The sequence below is a fragment of the Aphelocoma coerulescens genome, chromosome 5, assembly GCF_041296385.1.
Source record: "Aphelocoma coerulescens isolate FSJ_1873_10779 chromosome 5, UR_Acoe_1.0, whole genome shotgun sequence".
In the NCBI taxonomy this organism is placed as follows: Eukaryota; Metazoa; Chordata; class Aves; order Passeriformes; family Corvidae; genus Aphelocoma; species Aphelocoma coerulescens.
The window spans coordinates 30,199,541-30,214,852 of record NC_091019.1 but is presented as its reverse complement, the minus strand read 5'-3'; the positions used below and the strand labels follow the sequence as shown (position 1 = coordinate 30,214,852).

At 41.4% G+C, this 15,312-nt stretch overlaps 1 protein-coding gene across 1 annotated transcript in view; it reads left to right on the top strand.

Annotated features, from left to right (window-relative positions):
- The window catches only part of EHD4 (EH domain containing 4), a 30,098-nt gene extending 21,831 nt beyond the window's left edge, over positions 1–8,267 (top strand). Inside the window, exons 5-6 of the mRNA XM_069017416.1 lie at positions 1,065–1,229; positions 3,700–8,267. Of these exons, the coding sequence (XP_068873517.1) occupies positions 1,065–1,229; positions 3,700–4,236 (702 nt within the window). The 3' untranslated portion in view covers positions 4,237–8,267. The remainder of the gene's footprint in view (positions 1–1,064; positions 1,230–3,699) is intronic.
- The last annotated feature ends 7,045 nt before the right edge of the window (positions 8,268–15,312 follow it).

The window sequence follows — 15,312 nt, the reverse complement described above, 5'->3', positions numbered from 1 at the left end:
GTTCTGTAACGACATCCTGTTGTGGGGGTCATTTGTCTGCCATGGTCCTGGCTAGGTCAGAGCTTAGGACAGCAGTTTGATAACATCAAGTTGTGATAGCCATGTATTACTTCTAAAAGAAGGCTGCCCTGGTGCCTTCCCTCTTGTGTGCAAAATGAGTATCAATGTCCACACAATGAGCTGGATAAGTGAACTGACCTCAGTTAGGAAGTGCAGCCACTGTTTCTGTTCAGGACCTGATCACTTGCTCTGTGGCCAAGCAAATCCTTTTGGTGGGGAAAGGTGATGGGAGAGTAGCAAGGGGGAAGAGATGAATGGTTCAGAATAAAGATGTAAGGAAGGTGGCATGGGCAGGATGGATATTTTGATGGCAATGCAAGAACCAATGTGTTTAAAGACTTGTCATCCTAAATTAATGTCTTTCCTTATAAGCTGAAAAGGCTTTACTTCTCTCCCTAAGGCTTCACAACGCAGCCATGGCATGCTGTTCCTATTGGAACTGGCTGCTTTTTCATCTGCATAGGTGGCTGCATATAGACTACAGGTACTCACTTTTCAGTGAGTAAATAGGTAGGAATGCAGTGTCACTTCAAATAGATAGCCCTGCCACTTAGCATACTTAGATTACTGGAGGAATTATCCCATTGATTCCCACAGTGGTTGGTGAGGCAAATGAGTTACAAATCATATGGATGGACCAGTATGGCTGGAGCTCTGTGTATTGTGTCAGGACATGGGCTTGGGGTCTTGCTTTTTCTCTTGCTGTTGGTAGTCATAGAATGCTGTACCAGGCTTCTCCTTAAAGTTGCAAGTGTGCATCTGTATTTCTATGAAATGTGTTTCCTTTCTCTCTGCCCCTCAAAGGAATGCTGAAAGCAGCAAAAGCTAATAATAACTAACTGATACCTAACTGTTCGTGTAAACACAAAGTTCCAGAAACAGTAGTTGATAATATCTTTTCCTTAGGGAAACATATTTCTGTTTCTTTTTATGACCTAGGTGAGGAACACTGCTGTTAAGTGTCAGTAAACAGTAGTTTTGATTTCAGTTTTGCTTCTTTTCAGGTTCATGCTTATATCATCAGCTATCTGAAAAAAGAGATGCCCTCTGTATTTGGAAAAGAGAACAAGAAGAAAGAACTGATCAACAAATTGCCAGAGATCTACATCCAGCTGCAAAGGGAATACCATATCTCAGCAGGTGACTTCCCTGAAGTCAAGAAAATGCAGGTAAGATGGTAGATTACCATTCCACTGAAATAACTTTGTAACAGGATTGCCAAATTGGACAAGGTAGAACAGAGTATCTCAGCGTTATAGCTTAGGGTCTTCAGCAACAGAGCAGTTGAAGTGACAGTCATTTGTCTGATATGAGATTAGAGTGACTTGGAAGTGGTACAGCCCAAACCAAAAAAAATGGTAACTTGCTTAGTGTGCATTCACTGATACAGGACTACATAAAGAATATGAAAATAAGGAATCTGACCTTCTGTCCTTTTAGTCAGTATTTGGTCCCTTATGGCAGGCTGTGTGCAAATAAAATGGCAGTGAACACTCACAGGTTAAGGGGCTTCTTGTTTTGAATCCTAAATGTGGTTATATTTATCATTTTTGTAATGGTATCAAATATTTGTGTCGGTGAAGATATTCTTAGTCATAAAGATATTCACTTTTACTCTACTCTGTTCCTCTTTCTAATGGTAGTGTTAGCTGGTGAGTAATAAAGGCAATGTGTTACTTGAAAAGTCCAGCTTAAAACCTTTTGCTTCTTTCCTGTCCTGTTAAGATTATGTTCTGTGAAGGAGAGAGAAAGAAGTTCTTGGTTTATACTCACAACTAACTTTTAAATACCTTTTGTCTCTTCCTCTTTTGGACTTTCTGCAGTCTTTCAACCAATTTTCTGTCACTTTCTTGCCTGTTTATTTCTGTTCTCTGATTTGAGATGAGTTGTTTAGAAAGTATCCTAGGGAAAAACAACTAATATTGTGTTAGCAGTGATTTCAACTTTATTACTCAAGCCTCAATTGGCAATTTTTGGATCTCAGATCATAGGCTTCTTGAGTGGCCTCTGAATTAGAGGATAATTCAGCTTGGAAGCTGAAGAACAAGAGATCAGGAGCGTGCAGTTTTCTCTGACTATGGACTAGTCATGAGTGGGATGGAGGATGTTTTCCAGATGTATCGTTCTGACAGTATATGTGGTACACTTGAATGGCTAATCACCAAGAGTGATGATTGGCTGGTTATCTACAGGAAGGCACAAGTTTCTTTCATGAACTGAACTATTTAACTTGGGAATCAACTATTGGCATGAGATAGCAAATCACAGATGAAGCACAAGATGTATTTTAGCTAAGTTTTCACAGACAGGATTGTTGGAAAGGTTTAATGAGTTAGGCTTTGAAAGGGGACTTTGTGGCAAAAGCTGTCTCTTTCTTCCCTTGCTGCTTTTGTTTGGAATGCAAAATGAGAGAATGAGAGATCTGAATATTGAAACAAAATTTGAATGAAACTTTTCCGAACTTATAGTGCATGTCAGTTAAGCCTCAGCAGCAGATGGCAGCAAATATGTACAGGAGAGATCAGTCACTTCTGATGAGTGAGTCACTTCTGATCCTCACTAAAGAGGAGCAAAATTGTGTGAAAACAAAATTGTGCCAAAACAGATCGCAAGTTGACCTTTGCTTCCTGAGATTTATTGCACAACATATTCTGATCAGGTGCTGTAAATCAGGTGGTTGTGTATAAATGTTACCTGAACAGAGTTGCTGCTTGACTGTTTTTACCCCATGGTCCAGGTTTGGGTTCATGTCATTATCATTTTGATATGTATAGGAGCAGCTCCTTCAGGTGATAGATGGGATTTGTTAAAGCAGTTTAACATCACTTTACGGAAGGTGGGAAGTGGTAGTGGTGGTGGTGGTGATGTTTGAACAGTTTCCACTGTAACTTTTTCTTCCTGGCAAGCATTTTGCATGTAGAAATAATTTAATAATTGCCTAAAGCATTTTTAATTTTCGAATGCTGTGATGTAAAACATGCTTGGGCTTGTGTTGGAATAGTACATATCACCTAGGTAAACATCTCTCTGAGGTTAGTAGGGTGAAAACTGCACAAATTCTGCAGGGACCATCTGACTTCATGAGTTCTGGCAGCACTGCTACAAAACCCTGCTGCTGTTATGCCAACTCAGCATTTCTTCTGTGGTAAAGGACACCTCTTCCTGACCTAACCACAACCAAGAAGTTTAATCTATAGAATCAGATCAGTCCTGCAAACATTTGATTTTATTTTTAACTTTAAACACTTGCACAAGTGCTAGCAGGACTGAGGACTTACTTGCATGCTTTCTTTGACATTTGGAAGAAAGTCATCAAATGGAAAGTTGCTGGGTAACACTCATCAGCTGCTGTGGTTTAATCCACTGCATTTTGAAAATTGTATTGTAAATGTAATTTAATAGTCAAACTCATACACTGTTGCAAAATTGTCTTCGTGTGTATGATCAAATATATTGGTTGTATGGTACATATGTGTCACTTTTGTTCCTCCTTCACGAGGAGTTTCAACTATAGAAAAAGCATGAAAAGATACTTATTTTAATTGAATTATTACTTGATTATTTTAATTTGAAGCCCATTCTTTAAACTTTTCAATGTATTGGAATAGTTTTTAACTACTGTCACTGCGTCATTCACAGGAGCTGCTGGAGAATTGTGACTTCACTAAATTTCATTCTTTGAAACCAAAGCTAATTGAAGCTGTGGATAACATGCTGGCCAACAAAATTGCCTCCCTGATGAACCTGATCAGTCAGGAAGAGAGCAACATGCCCACAGAGATGGTACATGGTGGAGCATTTGATGGCACCATGGCAGGACCTTTTGGCCATGGATATGGGGAAGGTGCTAAGGAAGGAGCTGATGAAGAGGAATGGGTTGTTGCCAAAGATAAACCTGCTTATGATGAGATTTTCTACACTCTGTCACCAATCAATGGCAAAATATCTGGGATTAGTGCAAAGAAGGAGATGGTGACTTCTAAACTACCCAATAGCGTCTTGGGGAAGATCTGGAAACTTGCAGACTGTGATGGCGATGGGATGTTGGATGATGAAGAGTTTGCATTAGCAAAACATCTCATCAAGATTAAACTGGATGGATATGAACTGCCTGGCACGCTACCTTCCCACCTGGTGCCACCATCTCACAGGAAACCTTTCCAGACAGCAGAATGAACAATACAAGGAGAAGAATGAGGGTTTTGAAAATCCCACAGGAAGTTGAAAATACCAAAATTGGAAATGAAGCTTAGATCCTTAAACCTCACAGCACATTTCATGCAAGCTACTGAAGTTGTAAGCATGGCAGCAGGGAAACATTAATGTAGCTGTCCCTGCTGACCTTCACTCAGACATGCTTATCACAAGTGCCTTATAATAGCTCTGTCATAAGGTGAAAATGTTTTTGTAGTCCTGTGTCTGTGTCTCACTGCCTTTACAACCATAAAGCAGAAAAGATCATGCATAAAAATTGCTGACCTTCACCAGACCTAAATACTTATCAACCCCAAGCTTCTCCAAACTATTCTAAATAGCACACTGAAGCTCAAAATGTTAAATTCACTTGCCTATGCAAGGAATATTTAGATGCTAAAAATGTACTTAAGCCATTGAGGGAATGTCAGCATCTCTATAGACTAAGAAAAGGCTAATATAAAAGGAAATTTTATTTTTGTTCTTTTTATTATGTAATTGGAGTTAGAAAAAGAGTGATGAGGAGAGTCGCGTAAGTGCTCAGAATATGAGCAAACTTGTTTTAAAACTTAAGATTCTAGCTATAACTGCAAAATACTAAAATTATTTTTTCAATCTGTCATTGTGTCTTATCTGAAGAACAGCTTCTTCAGTTTTACACAGCACTATATATTCAGTATTATGATTAGAAGAACTGAGATCTTTGTTTCTTGAATTTAGTTTTCTTTGTGGTTTAAGCTTAGCTTCTCTGCAGACAATGAGTTCCCGAATGGTTCAGAATGACAGCAGAATGGTTTCTTAAGCTAAAAACCCCATGTTTGCATTGAAATTAAGCCTCACTTTCTGTTCAGAAAAGGTGTGTTGCTCAAAGTCAACCTCTTCAAAGCACATCAAATTGTTTTGGGATATTTTCATTGCTATTTAATTTCTATTTACAGCTAATTATACAGTTACATCTGTGTATTTTTTAATATATAATATATTTAAGAGAAGTTTTTAACTCTTCCTTTTGCCGACATGTAGCTGACAACCACAAAAGAGAGATTCAATTCCCATGGCGGCAGAATTGAAGGATGGGGAGGCTAACAGGAACTGTTACATTGACTGTAATAAATGATAGACTCATCCCTCCAAATATTACTCCTTTATTGAAAACAATCCTTGAAAAGAATGGATGCTCAATAAACATTTATTTTCCAACAACACACAATCAAAGTTGACCCTACTGTCTGCTTACAACTGATTTTTATCAGTACCTTAAAAGTAGGCAAGTTTTTGGCCCTGTGAACTTGAGTCTTTCAGGGAGGGCCAGTTCTTCCTAAAATCAAATTTGGCAGTCAGTTCTGGTCTATGTGTATGAGCAGGAATCGACTTGTATTGCATTTGTAATAGGATATACCCTACACATCAAAGGTACTGTAGTTCTGAGCACTTTTTTGTTAAGTCTCAATAAGTGGCAGCAGTAGTGCCTTCTGAGACAGAGCAAGCCAAAGAGTGCTTTAACGTCCTTGCAATGGGGGCGGGGAGGGAAATAGTTTGGATATTGTCTTCCAGTTAAGGTTTTAGTCAAAATTCTGTCTTCGGTTCTGTGGGTGATCTAAGAAAAGCCTCAGCTTCTTTTTTCAAATCATATATTTGTAGGTTGTCAGGTTTAATACTTCACATCTTTCTGGACCTCTCATCTTTCTGCATCTGTTCTATTCTGAGGTGCGATTTCCATGAACTTTGTCAGGGCTCTCCCATGGGAAAACTGTGATGCTATTTTAAGTAATGGCAGAACACCACCTTTACCTTGCCTGGTTTCTGGACCTGTATCAAGGACGTCCTGGCATAGCTAAATTGTTCTGAGGACTTGATTTTTTTTTTTTTTTTAATTCTTAGGTATTTTTCCTATCATTCAAGCACACCAGCTTTATTTCTGTTAGACCTAAATTAGGAGCCAAATTAACCTTAGTGCACCTTTGTGCACTAGTAGAGCTGTGAAACTTGACCCTGAGTCTACCTGTGTGACTGTATATCTGCAGAGTAACTATTTTCTATGTAATTTATTTTTGATTGAACAAAAAGTAGTCTATAGACATTGCAGGTGTTAAGGAAAAGAAAAAAGGCTGCAGAAGTAGTAATGTGTGGTTTTTTGTGGGTAGTGTCTGCAGTCAACACCACTTTATACACTACTGACCAGCTTAGTACTAGTGACTGGCTTAATCAGGAAAGCCACCAGGAGGAAGAATGCTACTGTAGTGTAGGCAAAGCTGAGAGGATCTGGGAAGCTGCTGATCTTCTGACTCTGCCTTACCTTGCTGTGCAGCAGCACAGGGCTACAGGGGTGGATCCGTGTTTGAGTTCCCACCACATGTAACTTCCAGGGGTGATGCTCCAGACATACTGGAGCCATGTGATCCCATGCCATTAGAAATATCCTCCTTCAGTGAGAAGAGCAGGATAGTTTTGGTGGTTTTATTTTTCTAGTTTTATTGGTAGTAAAATGGAGAACACAGCCTTTTCCTCAGTCTCTGTGACAGTATGTTAACTTGGTCTTAAGGCAGACAAATTGAAATGCACCATTTTGATAAGTTAAAATATTTTGTCTAGGTGGGGTTGTAGCATTTTGCTTTGTGTTCCAGTAGAATTTGGAAGATGAATGCATGAAGCATCTATAGCAGTAGAGGTGGATTTTCTCTGGCTGTCTGGAGGAATAGAAGTGTTCCATGGGCAGCATCCACAGCTAAATAAATGTATTTCTAGGTATGTGGTACAGTGAACTAGCATCACAGTTAGATGATAGGAATAAAGTACATTTCATATGAACTTTAAACGACAGCTTCTTGCACAACTAAACTGGTGGAGTGGGTTGATGTTGCCCAGGGAAGGGGATCTCTTCTCACTGTGTCCTCACAGGTCCATGGACCTCCCCCATTTGCCTTGCTGGCTGCAAGCACATTCAGTTAGTTACACCAGCCACACACAACTGTTTGGATGATGTTCTGTGGAGTTAGTGAATCTGTATGTTAAATGCATGAGAAGTGAGCAGGATTGCCTTCTCTCATGATAGTATGCTCTAGTTAGTTATTGATAACAGCAGCATGAGGTAATCTTTGGTGTTTAGTTTGTTGCTAATATCAGCTGAAGAGAGGTGAAGATGTTGGATTTGTTGAATGTTTTATGCCTAGGATGCTAATAACATTTTCTGCAAGAATGTTCAAAGCGGTCTGTAATTTATCCTGTGAAATCTGTGCCCACTGATGTTGCCTACTGTCTTAAACTAAAGTAGAAACTGCTGCTTTTTATCTTTTCTCCAGCTATTCCACAACACAGTTTTAATTGGCAACTCTAGTTCTGTTCCTTCAGAAGTTATGAGGTTTTGTTGTAGATTGGAACTGAAAATGTGGGGCTACCACTCATAACCACAATACAGGACACCAAGAGACTTAAAGCTGTGACAGCTTGAAATTGGAGAGTTCATGAAGATTTTTAAGTCAGGGTGAGGTCCCATTTGTTAGTTGGGTATGGTGTGGATTTGTGTGGAACCTGGTCTCAAAGCAGCAGGTATCTGGTCCCTGGCTTTCAACATTGTTTATTGCCAGCTCTTGAAATGCACCCTCTTTTTGTCACTTCCTTCCCTTCACAATGTGCACTCATTTTGATGGCTCTTTATATTGATGGATCTCAAGCAGAGTTTGAAGTGTATGGTTTGATGGATATGTGTAACTTAGCACTGAGAGAATGAACATGAACTTCATTTTCTATTTCACATGCTCACCTTTTCTAATATTTTTGTTAAATACTGGTTTCATTTCAAAGGCACTCTGATTTTTGAGGAAAGGCTTGATCTGTGCAGTGTGCTTCAGTTTGTCCCACTAGGCAAACAAAGTTTTAAGTTCATTATTGTTGCACTTTTATTACACAGTAAATTCTTTGCAGATACTGTAATATATTTTAATATGCTTTGTAATCATTTTTAGAAAGCAGTGATAAAAATTGCTGATTTAATAAACTAATATTGAACTACCTGAGATTTTGGTTTGTATGCTTCTTTCTAGAAGATAATCTTTCAGTGACTCAAATTTTGTCATCCTGCCTACTTAAGGTTCATAGGCAGAGTAGCTATTTGGCAAGCTGCTGATTTTCCCACCTCAGTTTATGTGTCCATAATAGGTTCTGGCTATTTCTTTTCAGTGCCCTTGAACTTGTTGCTGAAATTACTGCTTGTGGCAGGGCTTGATTTCAGAATTAAATTTATCTGTAAAGAATTTTAAAAAACTCACACAAACCTCCAGCACCTCTCTGTAATTAGCATGTTATAGCAGAATGTAATTTTGGAGCTTCCTAAATGTGGAAGTTTTGTAAAGTCCAAGTGTGGAAAACAAATCTAAAACTTCCTGTGTGGATTGAAAGTTTGAAACTTGAACTGAGAGGTGGTACTATTAACTTCAGTGGGGGTGCTAACCTTGAAATGTAAGAGTAGATTAAATAGCACCTTAGCAGAAAGCACTTTGATGTGTTTGTCCCAAACAATCAAAAGACATCTTCCACACCCTGCTGCCAACTACCTGAGATTATCCAATTGTATCAATAGAATATTAATTGTAACATTGTGTTTAAATGATTTCCTCCTGCCCCTCTCTTTCTCCTCTATGCACGCATCTTACTTGAGGCATTTTCAAAGATAGTGTGCACCATCAGGATGCTACGGTTTAGCTATTGCTCCTACTGTGGTCAAATGTCAGCTGCTGTGGAGTTCATAGGTAGCAGTGTTGGCAAACTGGGCTCTTTGGCTCCTGGTGCCATATGTCCCATGAAAGCAAGTGTTTCATGTGCAAACAACATGTGGGGGTTCCTGGAGGCTACATAGCTCTTGAGCTGCAGCGACTTGCTGAACTGCTCCTCATGAAAGTGAAAAATAATCTGAAGGTGAGGTTTTAGTGGGGTTTGGAGGTGGGAGGGGTGGCTTTTTGGGTTTTAGGGTTTTTTTAATAGAATGTTGTTTTACATGCTCTGCATATAAGACATTTCAGACTTTGGAAAATTTACAGCACACTTCAGCAGTTGTTCTCTCTAATCCTTAGTTTGTATTTGGATAGCATGAAAAGTAGATGAGTGTCCATGCTATCAGTTTATAAGTTTTGCAGTAATTGTTGCTTCTAATATTTGGCACTCCTAAACTGTGAAACATTTATGTTTTAACTCTGGTGGCAGTACTCACCTTGATAAATAGGAGTACTGGTGTGCTGCTTAGTTTCTCCAAACCTTATTTGCTCCCACGTCTGGTGCATTTGTAAGGTCTTTGAAGCAGACACTGCTCTGGGTTTCTCTGATCTCGCCATGCTGCAAGTCCTAACTGGGAGTGCAGAGGACCTTTTGAAAGCTTGGCCCTTGGGCTTGCCTGCCTGACCTGGGGAGGAAAACACAGGAGAAAAAGTTGTCTGCCTTGCCCTGCTCAGACAGGTGAAAAAATGCATCTGCTGAAAGTGCCTTCCATCCCTCAGGGACCAGAGCAATGAGCTGGAAATAAATATCCATACCCAATAAACACCTGTTGTGATCAAAACACATCAGGAGGATGAGGTTGTTTTTCACCAATATGTTCAGAAGTCCTGAATCTATGCAGCTTTTCTGACCTGAGGGAAAAATATGGATGGAAACCATGGTTTTGAGGCATACTCCTCTCCTTTTTCCCATTGGAGGACTTCATGCTAGCACAGATTTGTACCTAGTGATAGACTGTGGACTCTCTTTCTGGCCCAGTGAATACTGGAAGCTCACGAATACGAGGTTTAACTTATTCTCCTACCTATTCTTTTCTCTGAGATGGAGCTTGTCCATGTTCTTTCCAAAGTCTTGCTAGCTCAGCAACCCATATTCCACTTCAGTCTGGAGCCCCAAAGAATTCATTGTAGTGAAAGTAGCTCGTGAATGGTATGTACCTCGCACCAGGTGCTGTATTTCAGAGATACTGTAAGATTTCTATGTTCACCACTTTTAAATTTTGTAAACAAGGAGCTGCTGAAACATGCTGCTCATGCTTAGTGGTTTTCTTTTCAGATAATTCTGTGGGTTTTTCTCAAAATGCATTCATTTTGTGTCTAGTCTGAAAGTAAGAAATTAACAAACAATGTAAGTATAACTGGGAAGCTCAGGGCTTGGCAATTTCTGCCTACAGTGGAGAGTAATTGCCATTTTTCTTTATTTTGTATTACCATGTCTTAGCTCTCATCTCCTAAAATTCGCACCTCTAACTGTTGATATGGTTTTGTTAAACATTTATACAATGTTTTTGCCAATGACCTTCAACCATTCCACATGACCTTCACATGGAAACTGGGGTGGCTGGGCTGGTTTGCAGTCAGTGATCTGCTGCTCAGGGCAGTGGGGGACCAAAACCTGAGAGCACACCATGGTGTGCCCTGCTCCTGAGGGTAGGTGCAGTGCTCTAGCACTAAGGGTGCTGGGAGCCATTTCCATATGTGAATCCCACAGTTTTGTTTCATCAGTAAATGGAGCTAAATGCTTTATCAGCCCAGTATACAAACAACCCCCTACAATAAATACAGCTGTGAAGAAGAAGTTTCACCCTCATGCAAGAATCATCCTCAGTAGCAATAAAAATAAATGGAAATATTGGAATTAAATTATAAAAATACACTAGTTAGATCTAGCATTGCCAACACAGTGATTTCTAAGGCCCATTTTCAGTTTGATGTTCAAAATATTAAGGATATACTGTCACTTGAAACCTTTTATTTATGTTTGTATGAAATGGAAAGAGACTGAAAGTCCTTTGTTCCATGTGTTGATCTCAAAAACCCTTTGAAGCTCTTATGTTAACTATTTGAGGTTCAGAAACAGAAGGGAAATTTCAAGATAATATAAACAGCTCCAAGGAGAAAATGTCTTTAACTCATGACTAAACAAGCAAACATATATTTTCTGTTTCAAAAAGATGGCTGAACTTCTTCATGCCAGGAAAAATAAATCCATCTGATTTTGCTTTAAGCTGTCTTCTTTTTCAAATGCAGCGAGGGGCTCCAGTTCCTTTGGATGATGTAATTCGACTGTTCTGCTTGAGTTCTGCTCCCTGTTGATGTCATGTCGCTGCTAGCCAACTATTCAAAGAGAAAAGCAACTTCTAGTTTAGACTAGAGCATGAGGAGGCTGAGGTTTATAACAACCCAGCATCCTGGGATGCCGGGTTAGATCCTCCCAGGCGGAGCTCAGCTTTAAGAGGAGCTAGGGCTCCATCCACCGTGGACTCCCCTGCCTGCAGGTGGGTGGCACCCCGGGGTGGCTGGTGACAGCAGTGCTCACACAGCAGGTATGTAGGGGGCAGGGAAAGGGGGTGCCTGGGGGTGGTGTGCTGAAGTCCTTCGGGGAAAGAAGCTGAGAGAAGTATGTGGCTATTTTGGGACAAAGTTCAGCTGAGAAGCCTGTGAAAGCAGGGAATCTGTGCAGACTGAGCTGGAGATTGCCATGCCTCTCCTCAGCTGCTTTTGACTAACTCCTCCCAACTTTTCTTCAGCTCTAGTATTCCATTCCCAAATGAGTGAACAGCTTCTTGAATAACTTACTGTCTGCTCCTCTCCTTGTTCTTGATATCCAAAGTATATTGCCTCTGTGCCACAATGACATCTGAGATTACGTGTGAGTGCATGGTTGGGAATGTGGTTAGATGTGGTTAGGAAACATTCTGGGATCATGGTTCGGCTCACCTGTGTCCACACTACGTTGCTGAGACTGAAGATCAGCTGTTTGCTGGAGCTGGGGAGGGAGGCAGAGGGAAGGGCCACCTGTGGGGCCCAGATTGCTGGCCCCAGGAAGCAGGATAATTTCTGTACTTACTTGGCACATTGTGGGCTACAGTCTTGGGAGGGGGCTGCCTTTATACCCCGTAGAGTCAATGTCCAAATGTTTTGAGACTCTTACATGTGGAAGTAACATGGCTGGAGACACAGTGGGAGATAAAGGGCTGAGCTGTCATGCACGTGTTTACACTTGACATGCTTATTTTCTTTGAGATTTGGGGAACTCTCTCCTTAGCAGGGATCAGACAGGATTTTCATGTACCTTCAGAAAGGTGGGTATGCAAAGCATACATAGTGGAGGGTGATGGGCTGTGCCAAAGCTTTCACCTGAGCCATGTGAATAGACTCAGCCCCCTGCAGCAGCAGGCATGAGTATGGTCACATGGCTTTGAAATCGGAGCTGGCTTTGCTCGGTGGTAGCGCAGAGCATGGCTGTAGCAGCTTGGTACAATGAAGGGCTCATGGAGCTTGGAGCTACAGGACTGCCAGCTACAAATGGCCTTAGTGGGGGTGCTTTGGCCCAGGAAGGCGTCTGCACCCTGCTGTGTACGTATACTCGTCTGTGGCAGATCCTCCATCCACGTGGGCAAGGGCAACGATGAGGAGAAGACAGTGCTGCTGCCTGGAAAAGCTGCCCTGGGAAAGCTCATGGTGATCAGCCCTCACTTGAGGTCAGGGGTGGGAGTAGGAACAGCAAACTCAGCATCTGCAACCCTGTGACTGTCACTTTTATGCTTTTTATGGCAGGGGAATCAAACATTTCTTCCCATCTTGGAGAGGAGCTGGGAATTTACATGCATGTTATGAGAGGAGGACAATGATGATATTAAAAAAATTCAAATAGATAGAAATAAGCATCACGTCCCTCTTTGATTTACATGGTGTTGCCACGAGTGGAGGAGCAGTGGGGGAGGGCTGGGAACTGTGGAGTTTTGGGGCTGCAAGACAGGCTGCTTGTTCATGAGATCTGTTTGATCTCCATAGTCTCCGTTTTCCTCTTAAGCAGAACAAGATTGTGGGCAGATAAGAAAGGGTGTTAAAAAAAATCCTAACACATCCTACTGACAGCTATTTTGCAGAGGGAGATCCTACATCAGGATCCTTCCTGTTAAGAAACAAAGAAACACATCTTCCATCATGGAAAACCACTTCAGGCAAACAAGACAAGGGAAGGGTACTCTTTAGGCCCTTCTCCTTCCTGAGGTCTGTGGCAAGGCTTCCCGTCTCTGCAAAGGCAACAAGAGAGGACCCATAATTAGCCTAGAGGGGTGATTTTTTCCTGATCCCTCCAGGAAGCTGCACACAAATATTGTTATGCCCTTCCTCTTACTTTGTTAGGACATAAATAACTGAGGAAATGGCTTTATTTATCGGTGTCACATAAGTGTCCACCATTTAACTTTGAACCCTAGATAGATATTCAGGAGTCAGTGAAATTTTATACCATATCTTTGATTGCCTTGTATCATCATAAAAAAACAAAGACAGTGATTTGAGCATTTAACCATATAGATAATAATTAACTTGCAGTAGGGAGAAATGCCTACATCCAGGACCAGTTCACCCACTGGTCCTCTGCCTTCTATTTGAAAGGAGCAACAATGTTTTCTCAACACACATAACCTAGCCAACCTGTGCCAGATTCAAACCAACAGTTTACAATCCTACCTTTTTAAGGATGTGGGTAAAACTAAAAGTTAATAGTGGGTATTTTCTACCTTGACTTCAGCAAGGCTTTTGACACTGTCTCTCACAAAATCCTCATAGACAAACTCAAGAAGTGTGGGGAATGGACATTGAGATGGATTGAAAACCAACTGAGTGGAGGATTTCAGACAGTTGTGATCAGTGACACAGGGTCTAGTTGGAGGCTTGTCATTACTGGTGTCTCCCAGTGTTCACTACTGCACCCAGTGTTGTTTAACTTGTTAATCAGTCACTTGGATGAAGGGGCAGAGGCCTCCTCAGCAAGTTCACCGATGATAGAAAACTGTGAGAAGTTGTCAATACCTCAGAGGGCTGTGTTGCCCTTCAGAAGGACCTCGACAGGTTGGAGAGATGGGCAGGGAAGAACTGTCTGAAATCCAGCAAAGGCAAATGCAGGGTCCTGCACCTGGGGAAGAATAACCCCAGGCACCAGCACAGGCTGAGGGCTGACCTGCTGGAGAGCAGCTCTGCTGAAGGGACCTGCAGGTCCTGGTGGACAACAAGCTGTCCCTGAGCCAGCAGTGTCCACGTGGCCAAGAAGGCCAATGGTGTCCTGGGGTGCATTAGGAAGAGCATTGCCAGCAGGTCCAGGGAGGTGATTCTGCTCTACTCAGCCCTGGTGAGGAGGCCACATCTGGAGTGCTGTGTCCCATTCTGAGCTCCTCAGAACAAGAGAGACATGGAGCTCCTGGAGTGGGTCCAGTGGAGTGCAGTGAGGATGAATGGTCAATTGGAGCATCTCTTTTGTGAGGAAAGACTGAGGGAGCTGGGCCTGTTCAGCCTTGAAAAGAGACAACTGAGAGGGGACTCATCAATGTCTATCAGTATCTGAAGGGGGGTGTCAGAGGATGGAGCCAGGCTCTGCTCAGTTGTGCCAAGCAACAGGACAAGAGGCAATGGGCAGAAACTGATGCACAGGAAGTTCCACCTGAACATGAAGAGACATTTCTTTACTGTGTGGGTGAGCGTGCACTGAAACAGCTCCCCAGAGAGGTTGTGGAATCTCCCGCACTGGAGATCATCTGGATGCAATCCTCTGCCCTGTGCTCTGGATTGATCCTGCTTGAGCAGAGAGGTTGGGCCATTGGACAAGATGATCTACTGTGGTCCCTTCTTACCTGACAGATTCTGTGAAAAACAGCACAGAAAAGAGCAGAATTACAAGAAGGAAATGAGTTTACAGAAGAGACAGTTGCTGAATTTGTATCTCTATTTTCCGGCCATCTTATTTGCATTTAATGATGTTTAAGAATTACATTGTATTAGTTACATTGTATTTAGATTACAGACATTGTGATACAATATATTGCATTGTGTTACTTGGCTAGTCCAGGTCATGAGCCAAGGAATTTGGAAGGAATATTTTGAGAAAATATAATATAAATATTCTTTTTTTTTTTTTTTAGCAGTTTTGTGTGACATTATATATGACATTTCTCTAGGGTGCATGTGAAGACGCAGATTTTACTGATCAAAGTTTTATCTGTCCTGAGTTTGCAGGGGTTCTTAATTTCTTCTTGTGCTTCCTCCTGTCCCTTTTGGGTGCTAGTTA